We start from the raw sequence: 18,363 nt of genomic DNA, 5'->3' as shown, positions 1-18,363 counted from the left end.
CGACATCAACAGCTCTCTTCACAACACAAGCAACCACATATCAAACATACTAAATTCATGATTAGTGCAATTGGTTAGCAAGGTGTAGAATATTTTGGAAATGCACAATCTCCTCTGAAAATATTTCAAACATACAGAAACAGGCATGCAAACATAACTTACCATAGCTTAGAAAATATCTGAACCACTTCTTTACAACACATTAAAATAAAATGAAACAATGTTGCAGAATAAAAATACCGAGGATCGTGGAATAATATTCATGAGCAATGGTGTACAAGAACAAACACTGCCAGCAAGTGCTTATCATTTAAATAAATAAATATTGGATTTGTATCATAGCGCATGTACATGTATCCACCTTGCTAGGTGCTCAAGGCGCTCCCATATTACGCAGGCTAAGCTAGTCTTACGATTCTGGTGTGCACAGCTTTTTGAGGAATAATTTCCTGCCAGTACCCATTTACCTCACCTGGGTCAAGTGCAGCAGTGTGGATAAATTTCTTGCTGAAGGAAAACACGCCATGGGTGGTTTCAGACCGCCTCGAAATTCGCCAATTCCAGGTATTCTCTGATCGGGAAATTTACCCCGATCAGAAAATACCAGGTATTTTGGTAATGTGAAAGCAAACTACGCGTAATTTCCCCGAAAGAAAATACCCGCTAAATAGTAGGTACTTGGAGAAATTACGAGAACTTTCGTGGGGATTTTCCAAGGTCGCAGGTATTTTGGCAATGTGAAAGCAAATTACGGGAACTTTTATCCCAGCGTGTCGTTGGGCGCGGCGGCGTGGGTGGCTGCTGGGCTAGTGATTTTGAATCCCGCACCTTGCCTGCTTATCAGACCATACTGCGCATGCTCGTAACTTCGGGAACTTATCCCGAAGGATGTGTTTCGGGGCGGTGTGAATGCAGGAATAATTAAGGGGTATTTTTTAGCCTTAAAAGTTCTTGTAATTTAACGGGGATTCTTGTGATCGAGGCGGTTTGAAACCACCTCATGGCTAGGATTCGAACCCACGACCCTCTGTTCGAAAGGCGAGAGTCAGAACCACTAGACCACGACGCACCCAAATAAACAATGAATAAACAAAGGCCTTACATTTCAATACCTTACATGTATTAGGCCATTTTAAATGGCACAATGCTTCCTAAAAACCAAATGGGATACTACCAATTTCAAAGGCAAAAAGGGGGGCAAACAAGGCCAGGATGGCCATGTTCTTGAAGGCATTAAATAAAAGGCCCAAGTCTGAGATTAATAACAGAGATACTCACCTGTGTAAGACCATGGGTTATCATATCTTTTTCCTCCTCTGTGACCAGTCCAACTTTGCAGATAGCTTTTACATAAGCTTTGCTGCCCTCTATGTCAGCCTTCCACATGCGATTATCAAAACCAATCGAGGCATTGAACTTCTCCATGACTGGATCAGTGTCGCCGGTGAAACGCCCTCCCCATAGCTTACCAGTCTGTTATATTACAAAATGAAATTAAAATCAATCAAAATATAAACTTTTTGTATTATTCTGTGCTGATGATTGCATTGAAGTAAACGACACAGTAATTTTTTTTTTTCTCTCCCCTACTTTTACATATCTATTGCATTTTGAAACACATCAGATATACATGTATATCACAATATGTAAACTTTACATGATATTGTGATAATCATATCTGATGTGTTGATAAGTCATGATAGATAAGGCAAAGTAAAAAATATTTACAAAACTATAGACATTTAAATAGGTATATTGTTTTCAAAAGAAAAGTCAATAACAATGAAAAGCAACAGTCACCTAATAAAAGTTCACATGTACCTTCAGGAAAACAGAAAAAAATTATAAACATTTTCTAAACTGCATGAGTATTCTACTTGAAGTTTATAGAAAAACAAACTGAAAAATGTTCTCATGATGAGGCTCTAAATGTCAAATATACGCCTTGGAATCATATTAAAGAAAAAAAAACACACACACTGAAAACTTAATTAAGATCTAATAATTTTTTTTCATTTTAAAAGTTTCCCATATCATCACAAAACAGTTACATGCATGTATGCACATTAATGGGCTATAAAAAATTGATGTCTCACATTCACTATTTCTTATGTAATTTACTACTGGTAATGATAATCTGTATAACAAATATTATTCTTCAATGCTTCATGATGAATTCACTGTTCTATGAACAATCAAAACCAGCTATACTTTTTCATTTTGCCCTTAAAAAAATCTTCATGATTATTGTAATTAATCATATGGTTTAGCTTTTTAGATAAGGTTGAGGTTGGCCTTGAATTAATTGTAAACATCCATCTCTTTACTTGCCCCTTCCGAACCAAACTACACTGACATTCATCAAAATGCGTTGTAGATTTAAGAAAATCAAATGACAATATACTTTTGAGTATATTTACAAGAGTAGTAATGTACCAGTCCACATTTTACCAAAATTTTTTTCAGGTTTCCCAGATGTATTTACATGGAATTACATTTGCTTTAATAGGTAGAGGGGTCAACTAAAAAACAAAAGAAAAAACATAGATCCGCTTCTATTCTTATTCCCTTTTACTTCACCTTTTCCATTGCCGCCATCACTGGTAGTGGTACTGATGATATTGCAAATCACGAATATACAACAAAATGCCCTTCCCAAATATATCCACACTAGGCCCTAGTAGAAGTTAGAACATCGATCAAGTTCAACCGCACTTTCAGTTTCAGTTCACAGTATTAAAGCAGGAAACAACATTCAACAAGCAACATTGAGCAAGAATGTGAATCCGGCAACGATGTTCTCTAAAAATCTATACAGAATTCAGTACGGTAGCTGCAACAAATAATCCTTTGCTTCATTAGTAAATTCCGCCTCAAATATTTCCCAAGTGCAAGTCGCCCTCGAGATTGTTTTGAAGAGCGCGGCGCCGGCGAGCTATGCGGCACACGATGCGATGAACTCGACCGCTATCTAGCTATACGGCCGGTGTAGCTCGCGCTTGCTAGCGGCCGACGCGACAGCGACTTGCATACATACAGTACAGTCGGAAGCTAAATTGCGCTTTACTACTGCAAGCGGACTCTGGATATCGATCAGCTGCTGATGAAATCTCTACGTAGGGGGGCGTGGTACAAAAAGAAAACACAGTCACTTGCAAGATTTACGGCCAATTAGCCACCAAGGGCTAATTACAACTGATGAGCCAAATGAGAATCAACCGGGGAATCAACATCCAAGATGTGTATGCTTTTTAAGCATTTCTGAATTTTAAAGGGGAATAACGGTTTATAATTAATGCTAATGGGGGGGGGGGTTATGGCCTAGAACTTGATTTGATTTTACTTAAATTTATTTCTGCTAAAAACAGTAAAATACTAATAAAATAACGGGAGGGTGGCCCTATTCAGAAGCATCAATCGTGGTGCAGCTCTATTATTACCGAGCGCCCTGTCCTGTCCAGGAAAAATCTTGAGTGTCGCGTGCCTCACTCATTTTAAATCATGATGCCCATCATCTTCTAAGCTCGTTCATAAATCAGTAATTGTTGTGACTTGTTTCCTCTTTGCCTATATTTTGCCCCCACTACTCTTTCTTTCCCCCAAGAAGCTTTGGTAGCCATACGCGTATAGCCCCCTGCCCCCCCCCCCCCGACGAGCTTGAAGACCTTTTTTTGGATAAAAATCCTGTTCTTGATCACAAAAAGGGAGTCCCGTTCTTGGGTCTAAATCTGAAGAAAAAAATCAACTCACGCCACGCGCTTGGGTTTATTGAGATAAATACGTTGTTCTTATATTCTGTGCCTTTAATTGGATATTTTAATGAAGATAGAATAATGGAAACAATTGGGTCCAAAAAAATGATACGTGTTCACTTGTTCACGTGCTTTTGTTTGTTTTTCCCCCAATTTGGAGCACTCCTGGTTATTTTTTAAATCTAATCATACACATTTCAACTGACTTCGAATCATGCGCATATATACGAGAAAGAAATCTGATCATTTGGACTATGTTTTGAAACAGTTTCACGTCGATCCGATCCGGGACGCTTCTTCAGCTTTAAGACTGTTCTCTCCGTTTCAAAACAGTAAGTCCAAATGATCAGATATATGTTTATTCGTAATTTGTCTTCCTTCCTGGATCGATGAATCAAAACATACATCATTTTATACGAGAGATAACAGTGTAGTTGCATGGTTGAAATAATTTTGATGAGATAATTTTCGTTGAAATACCAATGAAACATGCTGCGCGCTTTATAAGAGCGGGAATTAATATCCCAACATATACCCGACTTCCCCCTGTTTTACAGTTGAAAGAAAGCAGAGCCATATTTTGTTTTTAAACAAGTGGAACGCCTCTGACAGTCTCGCCTGCATTACACGATTCGATATAGCATTAGTGCTGACTTTGAAAACAGCTATAAAATAATTATTCACGAAAGAAAACACTAATATGATAATAAAAAATACTCAACTGAACCAACATGATTTTGACCATGATATGCAAAACAATCATTCATACCTGCATGATTACCCTATGTCTATAATGTTTCATGAATACATGCGTAGATTCATGAACTTTCTTAGTTATGATGCCAATTCAACAAATGACCCCAACACGGCAAAAGTTAATTGACCCCAAATGACCTTTATTTTGGTCATATGACCAGAAACAAGCACAAGATATTCAGGAATACATGATTACTCTTCTGTTCCAAGTTTAATGAACTATAGATATATAAACTTTAAAGTTATGGTGACATTTCCACAAATACCCTCAACATGGTCAAAATTCGTTGACCCTAAGTGAAGTTGACCTTGGTCATGAAACCTGAAACTCAAACAGGATCTTCAATAATACACTATCACCCTAATGTCCAAGTTTCATGAACTAGGTCAATATATACTTAAGAAGTTATGATGATATTTCAAAAACTTGACCTTGGTTAAGATTTTGATATATTGATACCCCCAAAATGGTCTAAGTTCATTGACCCTAAATAACCTTTGACCTTTGTCATGTGACCTGAAACTCAGGCAGGATGTTCAGTAATACTTGATTACCCTTATGTCTAAGTTTCATGAATGAGGTCCATCAACTTTCTAAGTTATGATGACATTTTAAAAACTTAACTTTGGTTAAGATTTTAATGTTGACGACGCCGCCGCCACTGTCGGAAAAGCGGCGCCTATAGTCTCGCTCTGCTATACATGTATAATTTGAATATCATCCGTTTAAGATCTTAGATTGGTTCTCTTTTTTCGCCTTTTGTACTTTTTTGTGTGTTATAATTCCTTGTTTTTTTATTTACGACATGTATTGTTTTTTATGCATTTATAAATTATGTTCATTTTATACAAACTTGCAGAAAAACAGCCTTGTTTATCATGGGTAAGCAATTTTTTCCCTTATCTCTGCTTCGCCATGCATGCACTGGATCCGCATAATGGCTACGTCAATGATCGCCACTGTCCGAAACTGTGTATAAGTTTCTGAGACTGCGCCACTAACATTAATGTTCAGTCAGACCGCAGGTCCCTATGCTAATGAGCAAAAAGGCCAGATTCATCCAAATCATCTCGTGGCTGAATTCTCCCCCTTGCAAAATCTCGTGATTCGTGAGATTTTCTTTCTCTAACAATTTACCTGTTTTAACCTCAAGTTAAATGAAATTATTGCACCATCAGATAGAGTAAAAGTTACTCTTTCATATTGGTTTAAACAAGTAAATTTCTGGCCTGAAAATGTGCCTCAAAACTGAATTTTCTACCTCTGTTTTCTTATGCAAATTGTGCAAAACTTTTTATTTTGAGCCTCAATGATATCTATATCACCATAAAGCTGAAATTCTGTACTTTCTCACAATGCCACTCTTGATATGCGGCACCTTTTAATCGGGTCAAGATCACACTTTTCCCACCAAGGTACAAGACGAGATTTCTGAATTTTTGTACTTGCATGAAATCCAGAGTCCTGATTGGCTGGATAAGGTTCACAGAACAACAGACGCGGGGTATTTGAGGAGATTACCACATGGGAAGTGTGACCTTGAAATGAACCCAGGCACTGGAACCGTTGGAATTTGCCACTGGGTGGTATCTTTGACCAACAGAGTGCATTATTCTTGTTTTCAAACTGCTTTATGTACTTGGAAATGAAAATGATTAAACCAATTCTTATTTTGAAACCTATATCATTTCAAAGCTTACATATTCAGCTTTATCATGATATAAAAATCATTTAGGCTCAAACATAAATAAAGTGTGAAAATAGCAGCTTTTGTCAGGTGAAAATATTTTGTAGCATATTTGAGATCAAAATTTTAACCTATATTACAAAATATTTGAATAAATCCAAACACATGTCCTGAAAGAATGATTCTTCTTTACAATGGTACCAAATTCATGAAATTCGATGCACAATTAGAGCAGCAATGACCGAATGAAAAGAGGTCTTTTGGTTCGCATCAAGCTCATTAAATATGCAAAACATCTCAAGTCATGAATATCACTTGGATGAAAGAAGCCACTTTCTTGGGACCTGCAGTCTGACTGTGTTCCGCCGATATTATTTTGCTCTATTGACAAATTCTCTGCCGACAACTCCCGCTATAACTACCTCCGATAATACGATAATTCCTCCGCCAGCAATTACTCAGAGAAAAAAAAAATAGGAAAGGATGAATACGAAAGAATAGATTCAATAATAGATATCTTGGCCGAATAACCCCGTTTAATTCATTTGGCAAAATGACTATACCTTTAAATTTCTTTGTCCGCCCCAATACCTCGTTCCAACTGTCGTGTGATCCTTTACGAACACCGCGATACTGGATAGGCGTTTTGTAATTACTGATCGCAAAAGTTTTTGAACCATTAAAAAAAGAAAAAAAAAGAACATTCTACGATCAATATTATTTCCACGAGTGGTCTGATACGATCTGATAAAAACAAAAAGCTACCTTAGCGCCGCGATAATCCAAAACAAAATTTAAAGACCTCGCCACCGTTTAAAATTGATTTCCAGACAAAACGCTTTGAGATTTTCATTGAAGAATCAAACTAATTTAATTTCGAGAATCTCAATCTCAAACGATCATTTACTTGCACAAAGAATATTTGGTATTATCGATTATTATGCCACATTTCAAAATTATTCGTAACTAGTGCAAACTGAAACTCAAAATTCACCCATGCCACAAAATGTCCACAAATCAGAGGAGCTGAGCTCCACGGATTGGAATATGGTGATCGATAAACTAAACATGATCTCGTTTTTATTAATCAAATTTAGAAAAGCAATCATATCTGAGACTCTATATTTCACCAACAAACACTAATACACATTTCTGGCCAAATCACACTTTTGTAATAACTGAATACCTTTAACTATGGTAATGGTATATTTTACAGGAAAATTGAATGAGGTCAATGAGTGCTAGGGGGCCTAGGCCTATGCAAGCATGATATGTCAACTCATATTTAAAAAAATGGCCTATACAATGTATGACTCCGAACCAAACCTATCCAATGTTTATCAGCAAATTGGTACAAATAAAGTTAAACAAATTGATTATTTTTTCAAAGGGTGATCGGGAATCTCATTGAGACATTATCGTCCTTTGCATTCTTACATCGTTATCACTTAATGTTATCAATTATTTTTTTTTATTGTAAATTGGTCCATAATGAAGTAAGAACACAATATGCCAAACATCAATCAGAAGTAATCCACTAAAAACCATAATCAAAATAGCCAGAGCAAATAAACAATTCAGAAAAATCACAAATATCAAAGATCTCTCTCAACTGGGACACCTCTTCACCACCAAAAACAGGTTCAAACAAAGACAAATATTTTTAAAAAACTCTGTGGAAAACAAATTTTTGATGCATTATTTTGATGCCAGCTAATAAATTTGTCATTAACTTGAGAAAGCTCTATGGTTGAACATTTGTTAAAAAAACATTATTAACAGAATTCTCATACTTTTCTTTGTTTGAACCTTCACATAATCTCTGAGCATGTCATTCGACTTTGTAATATATATATATATATATATATATATATATGGGCAATTCCACAGGTTGGTGGACATGAGCTTAGAAATTCAAATTCAATATTTTCTTGAATTTTTTAATACTTTAAGTCCTTCATACATGATAGTTTCAGGAACAAGAAATAAAAAGTTTATTTTCATATGTATACTTTGGAAAAAAATGGTCAAAAGTTGTGTCTTCCATTGTGTACCAAAATACAAGAAAAACAGTGAAAAATGAAATATGCCATATTACCATTTTGTTGTTGCATTAACATACCACTTTACATAGTTCTGAAGTTTAGAAGAGTCAAATTACTTAAAATACACAACCGCTTTTCAAGTAAATTTGTAGTACTCATTCAAAAATGAACATTGCAACCTGCTCAGGTGATGTAACGTGAGTAACCAAAAAAATGACTTTGTTTTCTGAGAGAAAAATTCTTCACAGTTAATTGGTGGGATTTTAAATTCTCTTCCTTCAAACAATCTTTGACACAGTGATGACTATCAAAATCATTAAAAAGTACGATTTTTTTATAAAAATGATGAAGAAAAACTGTAACGTGAGTAACTTTGTAACGTGAGTAACCATCATGTAATGTGAGTAACCAGTAAAAATTATTCAGTTCGGTAACATTTTCTGTGGGATGTCAAGTTTTAATTCTCATGGTGAGTTGTGAAGTTATTTTTGATTAATTAAAAGCAAAATGAGGGTACATCTCTTTGATGCGACTCTTTGTTCATCAAAATATCAGTGGTCATACAATCACACAAAAAATTGAATATTAGTAGAAGTATTCACAATGCGAGAGTGCATTAGTAAGACTTGGTTTTGATTAACCAAACTTTAAAGAGTGTTCGAAAACACATTGAATGCCCCTACCTGTAACCCTATCTAGGCCGGGGTATTTTGGGAGTTGATATGGCCCGGGGGTGGGGGAGGGGGGGTGGGGCTCCCAGGCCCCCCTTGAGATCTCGGCCATTGGCCGCACGATCATGCCAAAAATTTGCATGCAGGTTGTCTTGGACATAATCTACAATACTATACAGTAATTTATTTCATGCAAATTGGTATTAAGCGATTATGCTAATTTATGCATAATTAGTAAGCGAAATCGTACTTTTCCCTCCTACTCCCTAATAAAGCTCCAATTGTTCCAATTTTTGGTATAAAATCTCTTTTAGATGTTCCTAGCAATGAATTTTATACACATTGAATTTTTAATGACATGTGTGTTGTTAACCATACATGGACAAAATGTAACGTGAGTAACCGTAACGTGAGTAACCATATTATCTGCACCCCAAGTAAAAACCATGTGTTCTTTATTTTTTTAATTATATACAAAGTTTGTCTCCCTAATATACTTCTGTGAAATGGATATAATCAACTTTCATAAAAGCCTTGTATGAGGAGACTTTTCACTTATGTCGACTTTTCATTTTATGCATGTCCAAATCATGTAACGTGAGTAACCGACACATTCCAAAGATTTTCCAGGAGCATAATAGAATTTCCCAAGTTTTGTTTTTATACGAAGGATAGTCAGACTGTGTACTTTGTTGTGATAAGGAGATGTTTAGTTCCTATCAATAATAATGGAGTTACAGCTCCAAGTATGAGTCAAGGTGTCTCCAAATGTAACGTGAGTAACCGTGGAATCGCCCCTATATATATGATACTTGGAAATAAACTTTTTAGGAAAAAGACAAGTTAATGAAATATCATTAATACGTGTAAACATTAACAGAAGCTCCAGAACCTCAAAATTTACTGACTCTCGACCAGGCCCCCTTCTCCATGAATACATTTCCATCTCACTATACACTTCGTGGATAGCATTTCACTAATAAACATGTAACTAGATGATAAAACACCTGAAAATGACAAGTCCTGTTTAATCATTGAAATTTATCACAGTAATTTAATGCTTCTCAGCAAATTAAACCAAGGGAAGTTGTCTGATCTGATTGTCAGACAACAAATGTCCATAAAATGCTTCCCTGGACATTATTTTTGGATTACGGTATTGCTAAATGAATTCATGTATGGCAGAAAATACAAGAAGATAAATTGTGATAAATAAATGGTTGAATGGACAGATGGAAAAATATTTAAAGGAGGGATGGACTAATTGATGGATGAAAATGACAAACTTGGAGGAACAAAATAACAAAAGATGGCAGTGTGTTAAAGCATCGAGTGAGTAAAATAAGTGGAGCGCCTCTGGCAGTCTCGCCTGCATTACAAGATTCAATATAGCAGCAGTGCTGACTTTGATAAAATAATAATTCACAAAAACACCATTCATAATAATACTAAGTTCATTGACCATAAATGACATTTGACCTAAATGAAGTGACCTAAGACTAGTGCAAGATGAGCAATGATACTTCATATTACCCATATACATGTATGTCAACATTTCATTAACTATATCCATAAACTTTCAATCATGATGACAATTACCCCCAACATACATGTAGCCAAAGTTTAGACCTTAAATGACCTTTGACCTTGGTCATGTGACTGACAAAACAAACGGAATGTTCAGTGATACATGATTACTCTTATGTCCAAGTTTTATGAACTAGCTCCATGAACTTTCAAAGTTATGCTGGTAATTCAACAAATAACCCCAACATGGATCAAGTTGACTAAATGACCTTTGACCTGGGTCATGTGACCTAAAACTTCAGACAGAATATTTAGTGATACTTTAATACTCTTATGTCAAAGTTTTATGAACTACAGAAGCTCCATAAACATTAAAAGTTACAATGGAAATTCAAAAAATAACCCCAACAAGGATAAAGTTCATTGACCCTAAATGACCGTTGACCTTTGTCATGTGACCTGAGACTTAAGCAGGATGTTCAGTCATACTTAATTACCCTTATGTCCAAGTTTCATGTACTAGGTCCATATACTTTCTAAGTTATGATGTCATTTCAAAAACTCAACCTTAGGTTAAGCAGGCCTGGGTTAAGATTTGATGTTGACACCGCCACCACATAAAAAACGGCGCGTATCTTCTTGCTCTGCTATGGAGATGAGACAAAAATAGTTCCCACCTTAAAAACTGCAAATTAAATGAACATATTTGCCATGATTTCATAGCTAGAATTATATCCCACATAAATCAAATCCTGTATGCTGATTGATTGGTTTAAATAGCATTATATGACCAAACATTTTCACTATTTTGCGATGATGTCGAAAATGTGCTATTCCATCATCTCAATGATGAAAAGTAGGTCAGTCAGCGGAGCTGGTTTGGTGCAGACTAACAAAAGGATGAACTAAGAGTACAAAAACTAGATCATCAAGATCTATTGCTCTAACTTACCGGTATTAAAGAAGGATATATTATTTTGAAAGTATAGAGGAAATTATTATTTGTCCTCGGTTGTACTGGCATAATCACTATTTTTCTCAGGAAAAAATGGTAATGCCAGTCCAACCTTGGATGAATAACTCCCGCTATACAATTCAAAGCCTGGTATATGTGTATAAAGGTGTATAATATGTCCTGGGACTCTGAGAGTATATTATCTATCAAATGATTTTCTTCAATTTTTATTTGGTATATATACTGACGTCTGGATAATCAGGATGTATTTTTTTTCTGATGTGTGAAGACACATCTAGGTTCCTACTATGTACTAGTATCATTATTATCTATTCTGTCAATTTATTTTTTGTTATGCACGGTGAAAAATAAAACAAACAGTCTTACATAACCTCATCAGCCACAAAGCAAAAAAAAATTATGTCAAGAGTCCATGAAATAACCTAAAATCTTAATTCAAAGATAAGGTACTTTAGAATTCCTAACTTTCCAGAAAATCAAGATTTTGACCCTGAATTCATGATCTTATCATTATCAAAATAATACAAAATATTCATAATGGTAATAATGGCAGTATAATAGTTATTCAATGCAACATGAATTATATGACATAATGCAATGTTTAAAAGCATAGCATACTATTATCCTGGATTTTTTTATGGCTACCCTACTTGGGTGCTTGAGCATTCATGGAATTCCTTCTAACTAGGTGCCTACCACTTACTACACCAGGGTGGACAGTGGCAAACGTATGCCTTGTGAAAGAATGCACATGTATGCTGCAATGAGATTTGAACCCTGGGTCTTGTGGTTTAGAGCCCAGAGACTTATTCAATTAGGCAAAACACCTATCACTTGCCCTTCACAGTTATTTTGAAATGTGATACATGTACATGTAGGTCCCTTAATAGGGAAAAGACCCTTAATGGGCCCAACATTTCCCACACAAAATAAATAAGATATATACTAAATATAGAAATAAGTATATTACAAATATTACAAATAAAGAAAATAATTATTAAATGAAATACAAAAAAAGGAGAGAAAACACTGCATGATTGTACCGTATTCTGAGGAATAGGCTGTTCCATTGTGATTCCTGTGAGATTGGCGATTTGTGTTGGAAGCGACTTTTTCCTTGATCTGTAAGCACAACTTGCCATGGCTCTGCAAAGAAATAGAAATCTCAGGAATAAAGCTAGATGTAGAGGAAAAATGTGGAAATGTATTCAACTTAATAAGTTTTGTAAAATGGTGCATTTCCTATGAGTAAGTAGAACATTTAAATAATGTAACTTTACCATCCAACCAAAAGAAAAAACTAGTTAGTAATCAATGACATCTTTTAGTATTGCAAAATAGTAATAATTTAAACATTGCAAAAAAAATGAATAAATCTGATAAGAAATCTACAAACTACGATACAGGCAAAGAGAAAAAATAAAAAATAAAAGCAGTGCACCGTACCTAATTCTAAATACATGTATCTTCATAATATTTCCTGTTAGAAAAGGTGTATACATATACCTAAGTTTGATAAAGTTATTGTATTTCAAGTTATGACCATTTTCATACCAATAATAGGGGTGCCAGATTATTAGATTAGGGTGACTTAAGAAAAATGGGGAAGTTCAAAAGTTGCACAAAAGCACGAAAAAAAGGTACATACTTTCAATTATGGATGCATGAAAAGAGTATTTCATTTATTAGTGTGGGAATAATATAAGAATACTTGAGATCTTGTCTAAACTTTCTGCCTCTGAATATAAACAAGTATATCAGATCTAACGTTAAAGATATATCAGTTTTGGTAACGATCTCAAAATGAGTTCAAACAGAATCCAATAAAATTACAATCAAAGTGTTTGTACATGTATGTATGTATGAAAAAATATGTGCCAAAATGCTCTGGAAAAAAAATGCATAACTGCTGAGAAATGACCAAAATAAGCACAGAATTCCATCAAATGTCTGGTATTTTTTGAAGCAATATTAATACACTGTCCCATATACTTTTATGAGTTAGTGATCATCAGAATTATCAATGTTGAGCTAAGATTTCATGATTTTACAAAGATAAGTTTACATTAATGTACCAGATCTAGATGTATATCTTGACAATTAACCTTGACTAAAAAGACTTTCTCATGAAATTCTTTGCTGAAACTACTATCTATTAACTAGAGGACCCCTCTCCCCCAAAACCATGCTCGCAGGCGGCAGTCACAACTTCGTCAAGGGGGGAGGGGGGCACTTCCAATCATTGACAAGTGGATATCATGCAGGTCCCTTATTTAGTACGTACCTAACCTGCCCCTGCCATGATCTACGACTGCGAAGAGATCCTTTGTAGTTTTACAAGCTTCTTTGACTTTTCCATGCATGATATCCACTCGACTCATCAATCAGTAGAGGTGCCACTCCAAAAATTGGGATTGTCCCAGAAAACACGGATATCCAAATCATGTCTTGATAAATTGGGATTGTCCTTGTTTATGGGGACAGTTTTTTTTCTCACTTTTTCCTGTAGGACACAAGACAGCAATCAAGTGCTCAAAAAAGATTCAGTGACCTCAATACCCCCCCCCCCCCCTTCACCGTCTGACTTGTGCACTTGATTAGTGTCGGCACTTGACAGGTGAATGAACTTTCCTTTAGATTTCTTGTGTGGAAAATCTTTGAAAAGTGAGACAGTTCCTGTAAACTGGGACGCTCACAATTTTCTGACCAGCACCTCTAATACAAACACTTTGCCATTTCGTTTACTGCCATTTTGTCCACTCACAACAAGTTCTGTCATTTCGTCTACCATCAGTTGGTCTACTATCCAGTATCCACATCGTCCAACTACCATTTTTTCTAATAGCCAGTTGGTCTAATAACCATTTTATCTATAATCATTTGGTCTAATTGCATTATTTTGCCAATTGGTCCTATAGTCACTTTGTCCATTTTTATCATTTAGTCCAATAGCCAACTGGTCTCAAGGCAAATGGTCTAATGACCACTTAGTCAATTACCCTTTTTACACACGCTAAAATTTCCTTAACCCCGTACTATAGGTGGGGCTAAATTGCCATTTAGCCCCACATACAGTACAGGGTTAAGCTTAGCCCACTTTCTTTTTACACAGCATTTTTGCAAAGTGGGCTAACCCCACCTTTAGTACGTGATTATTTGGCCCTGCAAAAACAGGGTTATGCCAGCAATTGCGGTGCAAAGAGCGATAGTACGGGGTTAAGATCACTAGTATAAAACGAAAGTGGGCTAAGCTTAAAGAGAAATTCCAGTAGTTGCAGTAAACACTGATTTCATGAGAAAGTCTGTAAAACAAGGCTTAATTGTCAGTATATCATCGAGGATCTAGATCTGGTACAGTTAAATTAACTGAACTTTGTGAAATCTTGAAATCTACGCTGAAAAATGTTCACACCGAAGATCCCCAACACAGATAAGCGTACGTGGGACAATGTATAATTATTGCTTAGGGCGTCGGGCCCGACGCTCTACCCGAATCCTGTGCTTATTTGCTGATTTCTCAGCAATTACGCAATTTCTTCCAGAATCATTTGGCACATGCGTTTTATTTATACAAACAGACACTTTGGTAGTCATTTCATTGGATTCTGTACGAACTCGTTTTGATATCGTTACCAAAACTAGCATTTACCTTTAACCCCGTACTTTAGGTAGGGCTAAATGGCAATTTAGCCCTACCTATAGTACGGGGTTAAGGAAAGTTTAGCATGTGTAAGAAAGTTACGAGTGAAGTACTTGTACTACGAATGTACTACGACAAAAAACACTAGTCCGGGGTTAGCGAGTTTCGTGTGTAAAAAGCAAGCATTTCTTATCCGGGGTTAGCAATTAAAATTTGGCATGTGTGAAAAGGAAAAAAAAAACAGTATGGGGTTAAGGATAGTACAGGGTTAGCGATAATCCGGGGCTAAGAAAATCCTGTGTAAAAGGGTATATATATATGTACTTTCATTCTGTCTACATGTATGTTCCATTTGGTCTAACTGCAGTTGGTCCACTGTCACCTACCGATAGTCTAAACCCATCACGGTAATGTATTATTCCATTCCTGATAGTAGGCCTAGTCATCATCATGATTTTTTTTAATCATTTTTTATCTGCAATAATTTCAAGGTAGAAGTCATTTTGCCACCCCCACTCGTATAATGGAAACTATTGAAGACAAAATAGCTATTGAACCATTTGGCTTTTAGACTAAATGACTATTGGACGATTTATGAATTGGACGAAATTAGATGATTTGGTTGTTAAACGAACCAATTATTGACCTAATGGGTGGTGGACCAAATGAAAGACAAAATGGCAGTATTATGTCAATTATTTATAATCAGGTATTATATTTCATTATTTGTAAAATAATCATTTTAATCTATAAATCAATCTTCAGAACAGCATCGCTAACCGAAGTACGTAATACATAAGCGGTTCAAGGGTCGACGCCATTGTATTTGCGTTGTTTACATTGGTATTACATGTGGATCGAGGGGTCTACGCTAGCCTGGAGGCGTCTGTGGAGTAAAAAACATTTACTTCGTGTTCTTACTCCCCAATGACGCCTGGAATTGGATCCCATTTATCTCTGTGTAGGGATGTGATTCCAAGAATCAAAGTTAGGCTAATACTTGTCCGTTACGTTTGGAGCCCAAATTCACGTAACTGGGCCCAAACCATATTAACCCCCCGTTAGTACTAAATTTCATTATATTTATCAAATAAATAGTACTAAATTTGAAAAAAAAACATAAGAGCACCAGCGTAACTTACCCAGTCTGTTTACGTCGCCATTTTAGAATCTTTTGTTATCGATACCAAGATACCACACGCGTGTAGAGCTGCCAACTTAGCTTTAAAAAAATACTTCAATCGGCCGATATCATGAATCTTAAAATACTTCCTTCGGTCAAAAAATATCATAACACATGCTAAATGATATTTTTTGACTGAAAAAAATATTTTACGATTCTTAATATTTATTAGCCGATGCAAGTATTTTTATAAAGCCTAGGTTGCAGCTCTACACATGTGTGGTATCTTGGTATCGATAACAAAAGATTCTAAAATGGCGACGTAAACAGACTGGGTAAGTTACGCTCGTGCTCTTATGTTTTTTTTTAATTTAGTACTATTTATTTAATAAATAAAATGAAATTTAGTACTAACGGGGGGTTAATATGGTTTGGGCCCATTTACGTGAATTTGGGCTCCAAAAGTAATGGACAAGTGTTGATTTAGCCTAACTTTGATCGCGAGTCTCATCCCTACACAGAGATAAATGGGATCTAATTCCAGGCGTCATTGGGGAGTAAGCCCACGAAGTAAATGTTTTTTTACTCCCCAGACGCCTCCAGGCTAGTCTAAGCGACATTGGTCTGGTAAGAAACCTTTATTTTTCACCTTTGTTTTCCTGTTTTTTTAAACCTTCCTACGCATTAGGTGTAGGAAGGTGTAGAAATAAATAGATCACGACCAATTATGTGATTTTTAATAAAAAAGATGGATTTCCAAGGGGAATCCATCTTTTATTCACTTGGTTCTCTTATTAGGAAAGGGATTCAAGACTCCAATGATGAAGAAGTATAGGGCCTATGTCAATTTTTTTTAAAAAGACATCATCATGGAGTCCTCAAGACTAATGTCTTAAAATGAGTATGAACTATGATAATGTAAGTTACTATAAAGTAGCTAGTACTTTTTAGTAAGCTAGTAGGCTAGTACGATATGTAAAAATTGGCTATGGATGCTTACTTCAAAGGTGGAAGGGCTGCTGCAGCACTCTCATTTTCAAGAAGCAACCTCATTTGTTCTTGTCTATATATATCTGGGACACTCGTCAGTTCAGACCTTGCACGTTCATTTATTATTGACTGCACACGTTCAATCGCTGCGGCGTTCATATCGGGCGGGTGGGAGTGGGGATTCTTCTCCTCGGGCTCGCCGTAACCCTCCGGGCCCGAGGCCGAAACTGCGGCGGCTAGTGTGACGAGTGTGCCAGAACAGGTTTTCCGGTTTCTGCATCTCCAATAAATCATTCCCCTCGCTCTGTTCCGTTCTGTATAAGTGTATCCACGAAAAGAAACACAAAATTTTCCTCGTCTTGTCTTAAAAATTTCCATTTTATCAATTCGATAAGAAATCTAACATATATTTGAAAGGCCCGCTTGGATTTCTGCTTTGTTTCTTCGAACAGTGCACAGTGGACAAAGGCGCTATGAGGAAAGAGGGGTTATCTACAATGTTTTTAATATGCACGTGAAGTGTAATAAGACTGTTGATGTAGCACAAACTTGTTTTTCTCTTTTAATAAATCTCAAAGCATAAGTCACTCTTTAATATTTCAGTTATTTGTATTCCCTAGAGTAAGTGTTCTTCACTGAACTCAATTCCCTCAATTCAGCTGTGTATAACAGCCATAACAGCACAACGCCTACGCATGCACACACACACAGACCCAAATTTCGAAAGTCTGCCGAGTATAGAATCTTGTGTACCTCGCCCGTTTTGCTTTCCAAAGCCAAAACGGTTCATTTCCGATTCGTCTAATGTCAATTCGTCCAATTGCCAACTCGTCTATCTATAAGATAAGATATTTATTCGTCTTACTGTCTGCACCACTGATCTCTATAAGTGGTCTGCACATACATTTTATCTTACAAGTGTGATTTCACATTCTTCAAATGAAAGTCAACTAACCATAAATCATTGTTACAGTAGAAAAAAAAAGAAACACAGCAAATAACTAATTACGTATTGAGAGAAAGACAAGGAGAACCCCTGAAAAAGCAAGGCTTGTAAGGCTAGGGTCTCCTTTGTTTCAAGTACATGACTAAATAGTATTCAATGTGTACATGTATATAATATCCTTAAAATTACAAAAGAAACAAAACAACTAAAAAAGCAACAACAATAAAAAAAAACTAAAACTAATCAATG

The 18,363-nt window shown here is 35.9% G+C and overlaps 1 protein-coding gene across 2 annotated transcripts in view; it reads right to left on the bottom strand.

Moving 5' to 3' along the window:
* Positions 1–17,873, bottom strand: part of LOC121409125 (argininosuccinate lyase-like) — a 30,739-nt gene extending 12,866 nt beyond the window's left edge. The window contains exons 1-3 of one of the 2 annotated variants that reach the window (XM_041600951.1): positions 17,179–17,873; positions 12,459–12,561; positions 1,279–1,473 (exon numbers count right to left, since the gene is read on the bottom strand). In XM_041600951.1, coding sequence (XP_041456885.1) covers positions 1,279–1,473; positions 12,459–12,561; positions 17,179–17,546 — 666 coding nt within the window. In that variant the 5' untranslated portion in view covers positions 17,547–17,873. Of the gene's footprint in view, positions 1–1,278; positions 1,474–2,580; positions 3,044–12,458; positions 12,562–17,178 lie in introns of those variants that run through there. The other variant, XM_041600952.1, reaches the window with a different exon arrangement.
* Between the last annotated feature and the right edge of the window lie 490 nt (positions 17,874–18,363).

The sequence above is a fragment of the Lytechinus variegatus genome, chromosome 2, assembly GCF_018143015.1.
Source record: "Lytechinus variegatus isolate NC3 chromosome 2, Lvar_3.0, whole genome shotgun sequence".
Classification (NCBI taxonomy): domain Eukaryota; kingdom Metazoa; phylum Echinodermata; class Echinoidea; order Temnopleuroida; family Toxopneustidae; genus Lytechinus; species Lytechinus variegatus.
The sequence above is the reverse complement of the archived record's forward strand: the minus strand, read 5'-3'. Positions and strand labels throughout refer to the sequence as shown.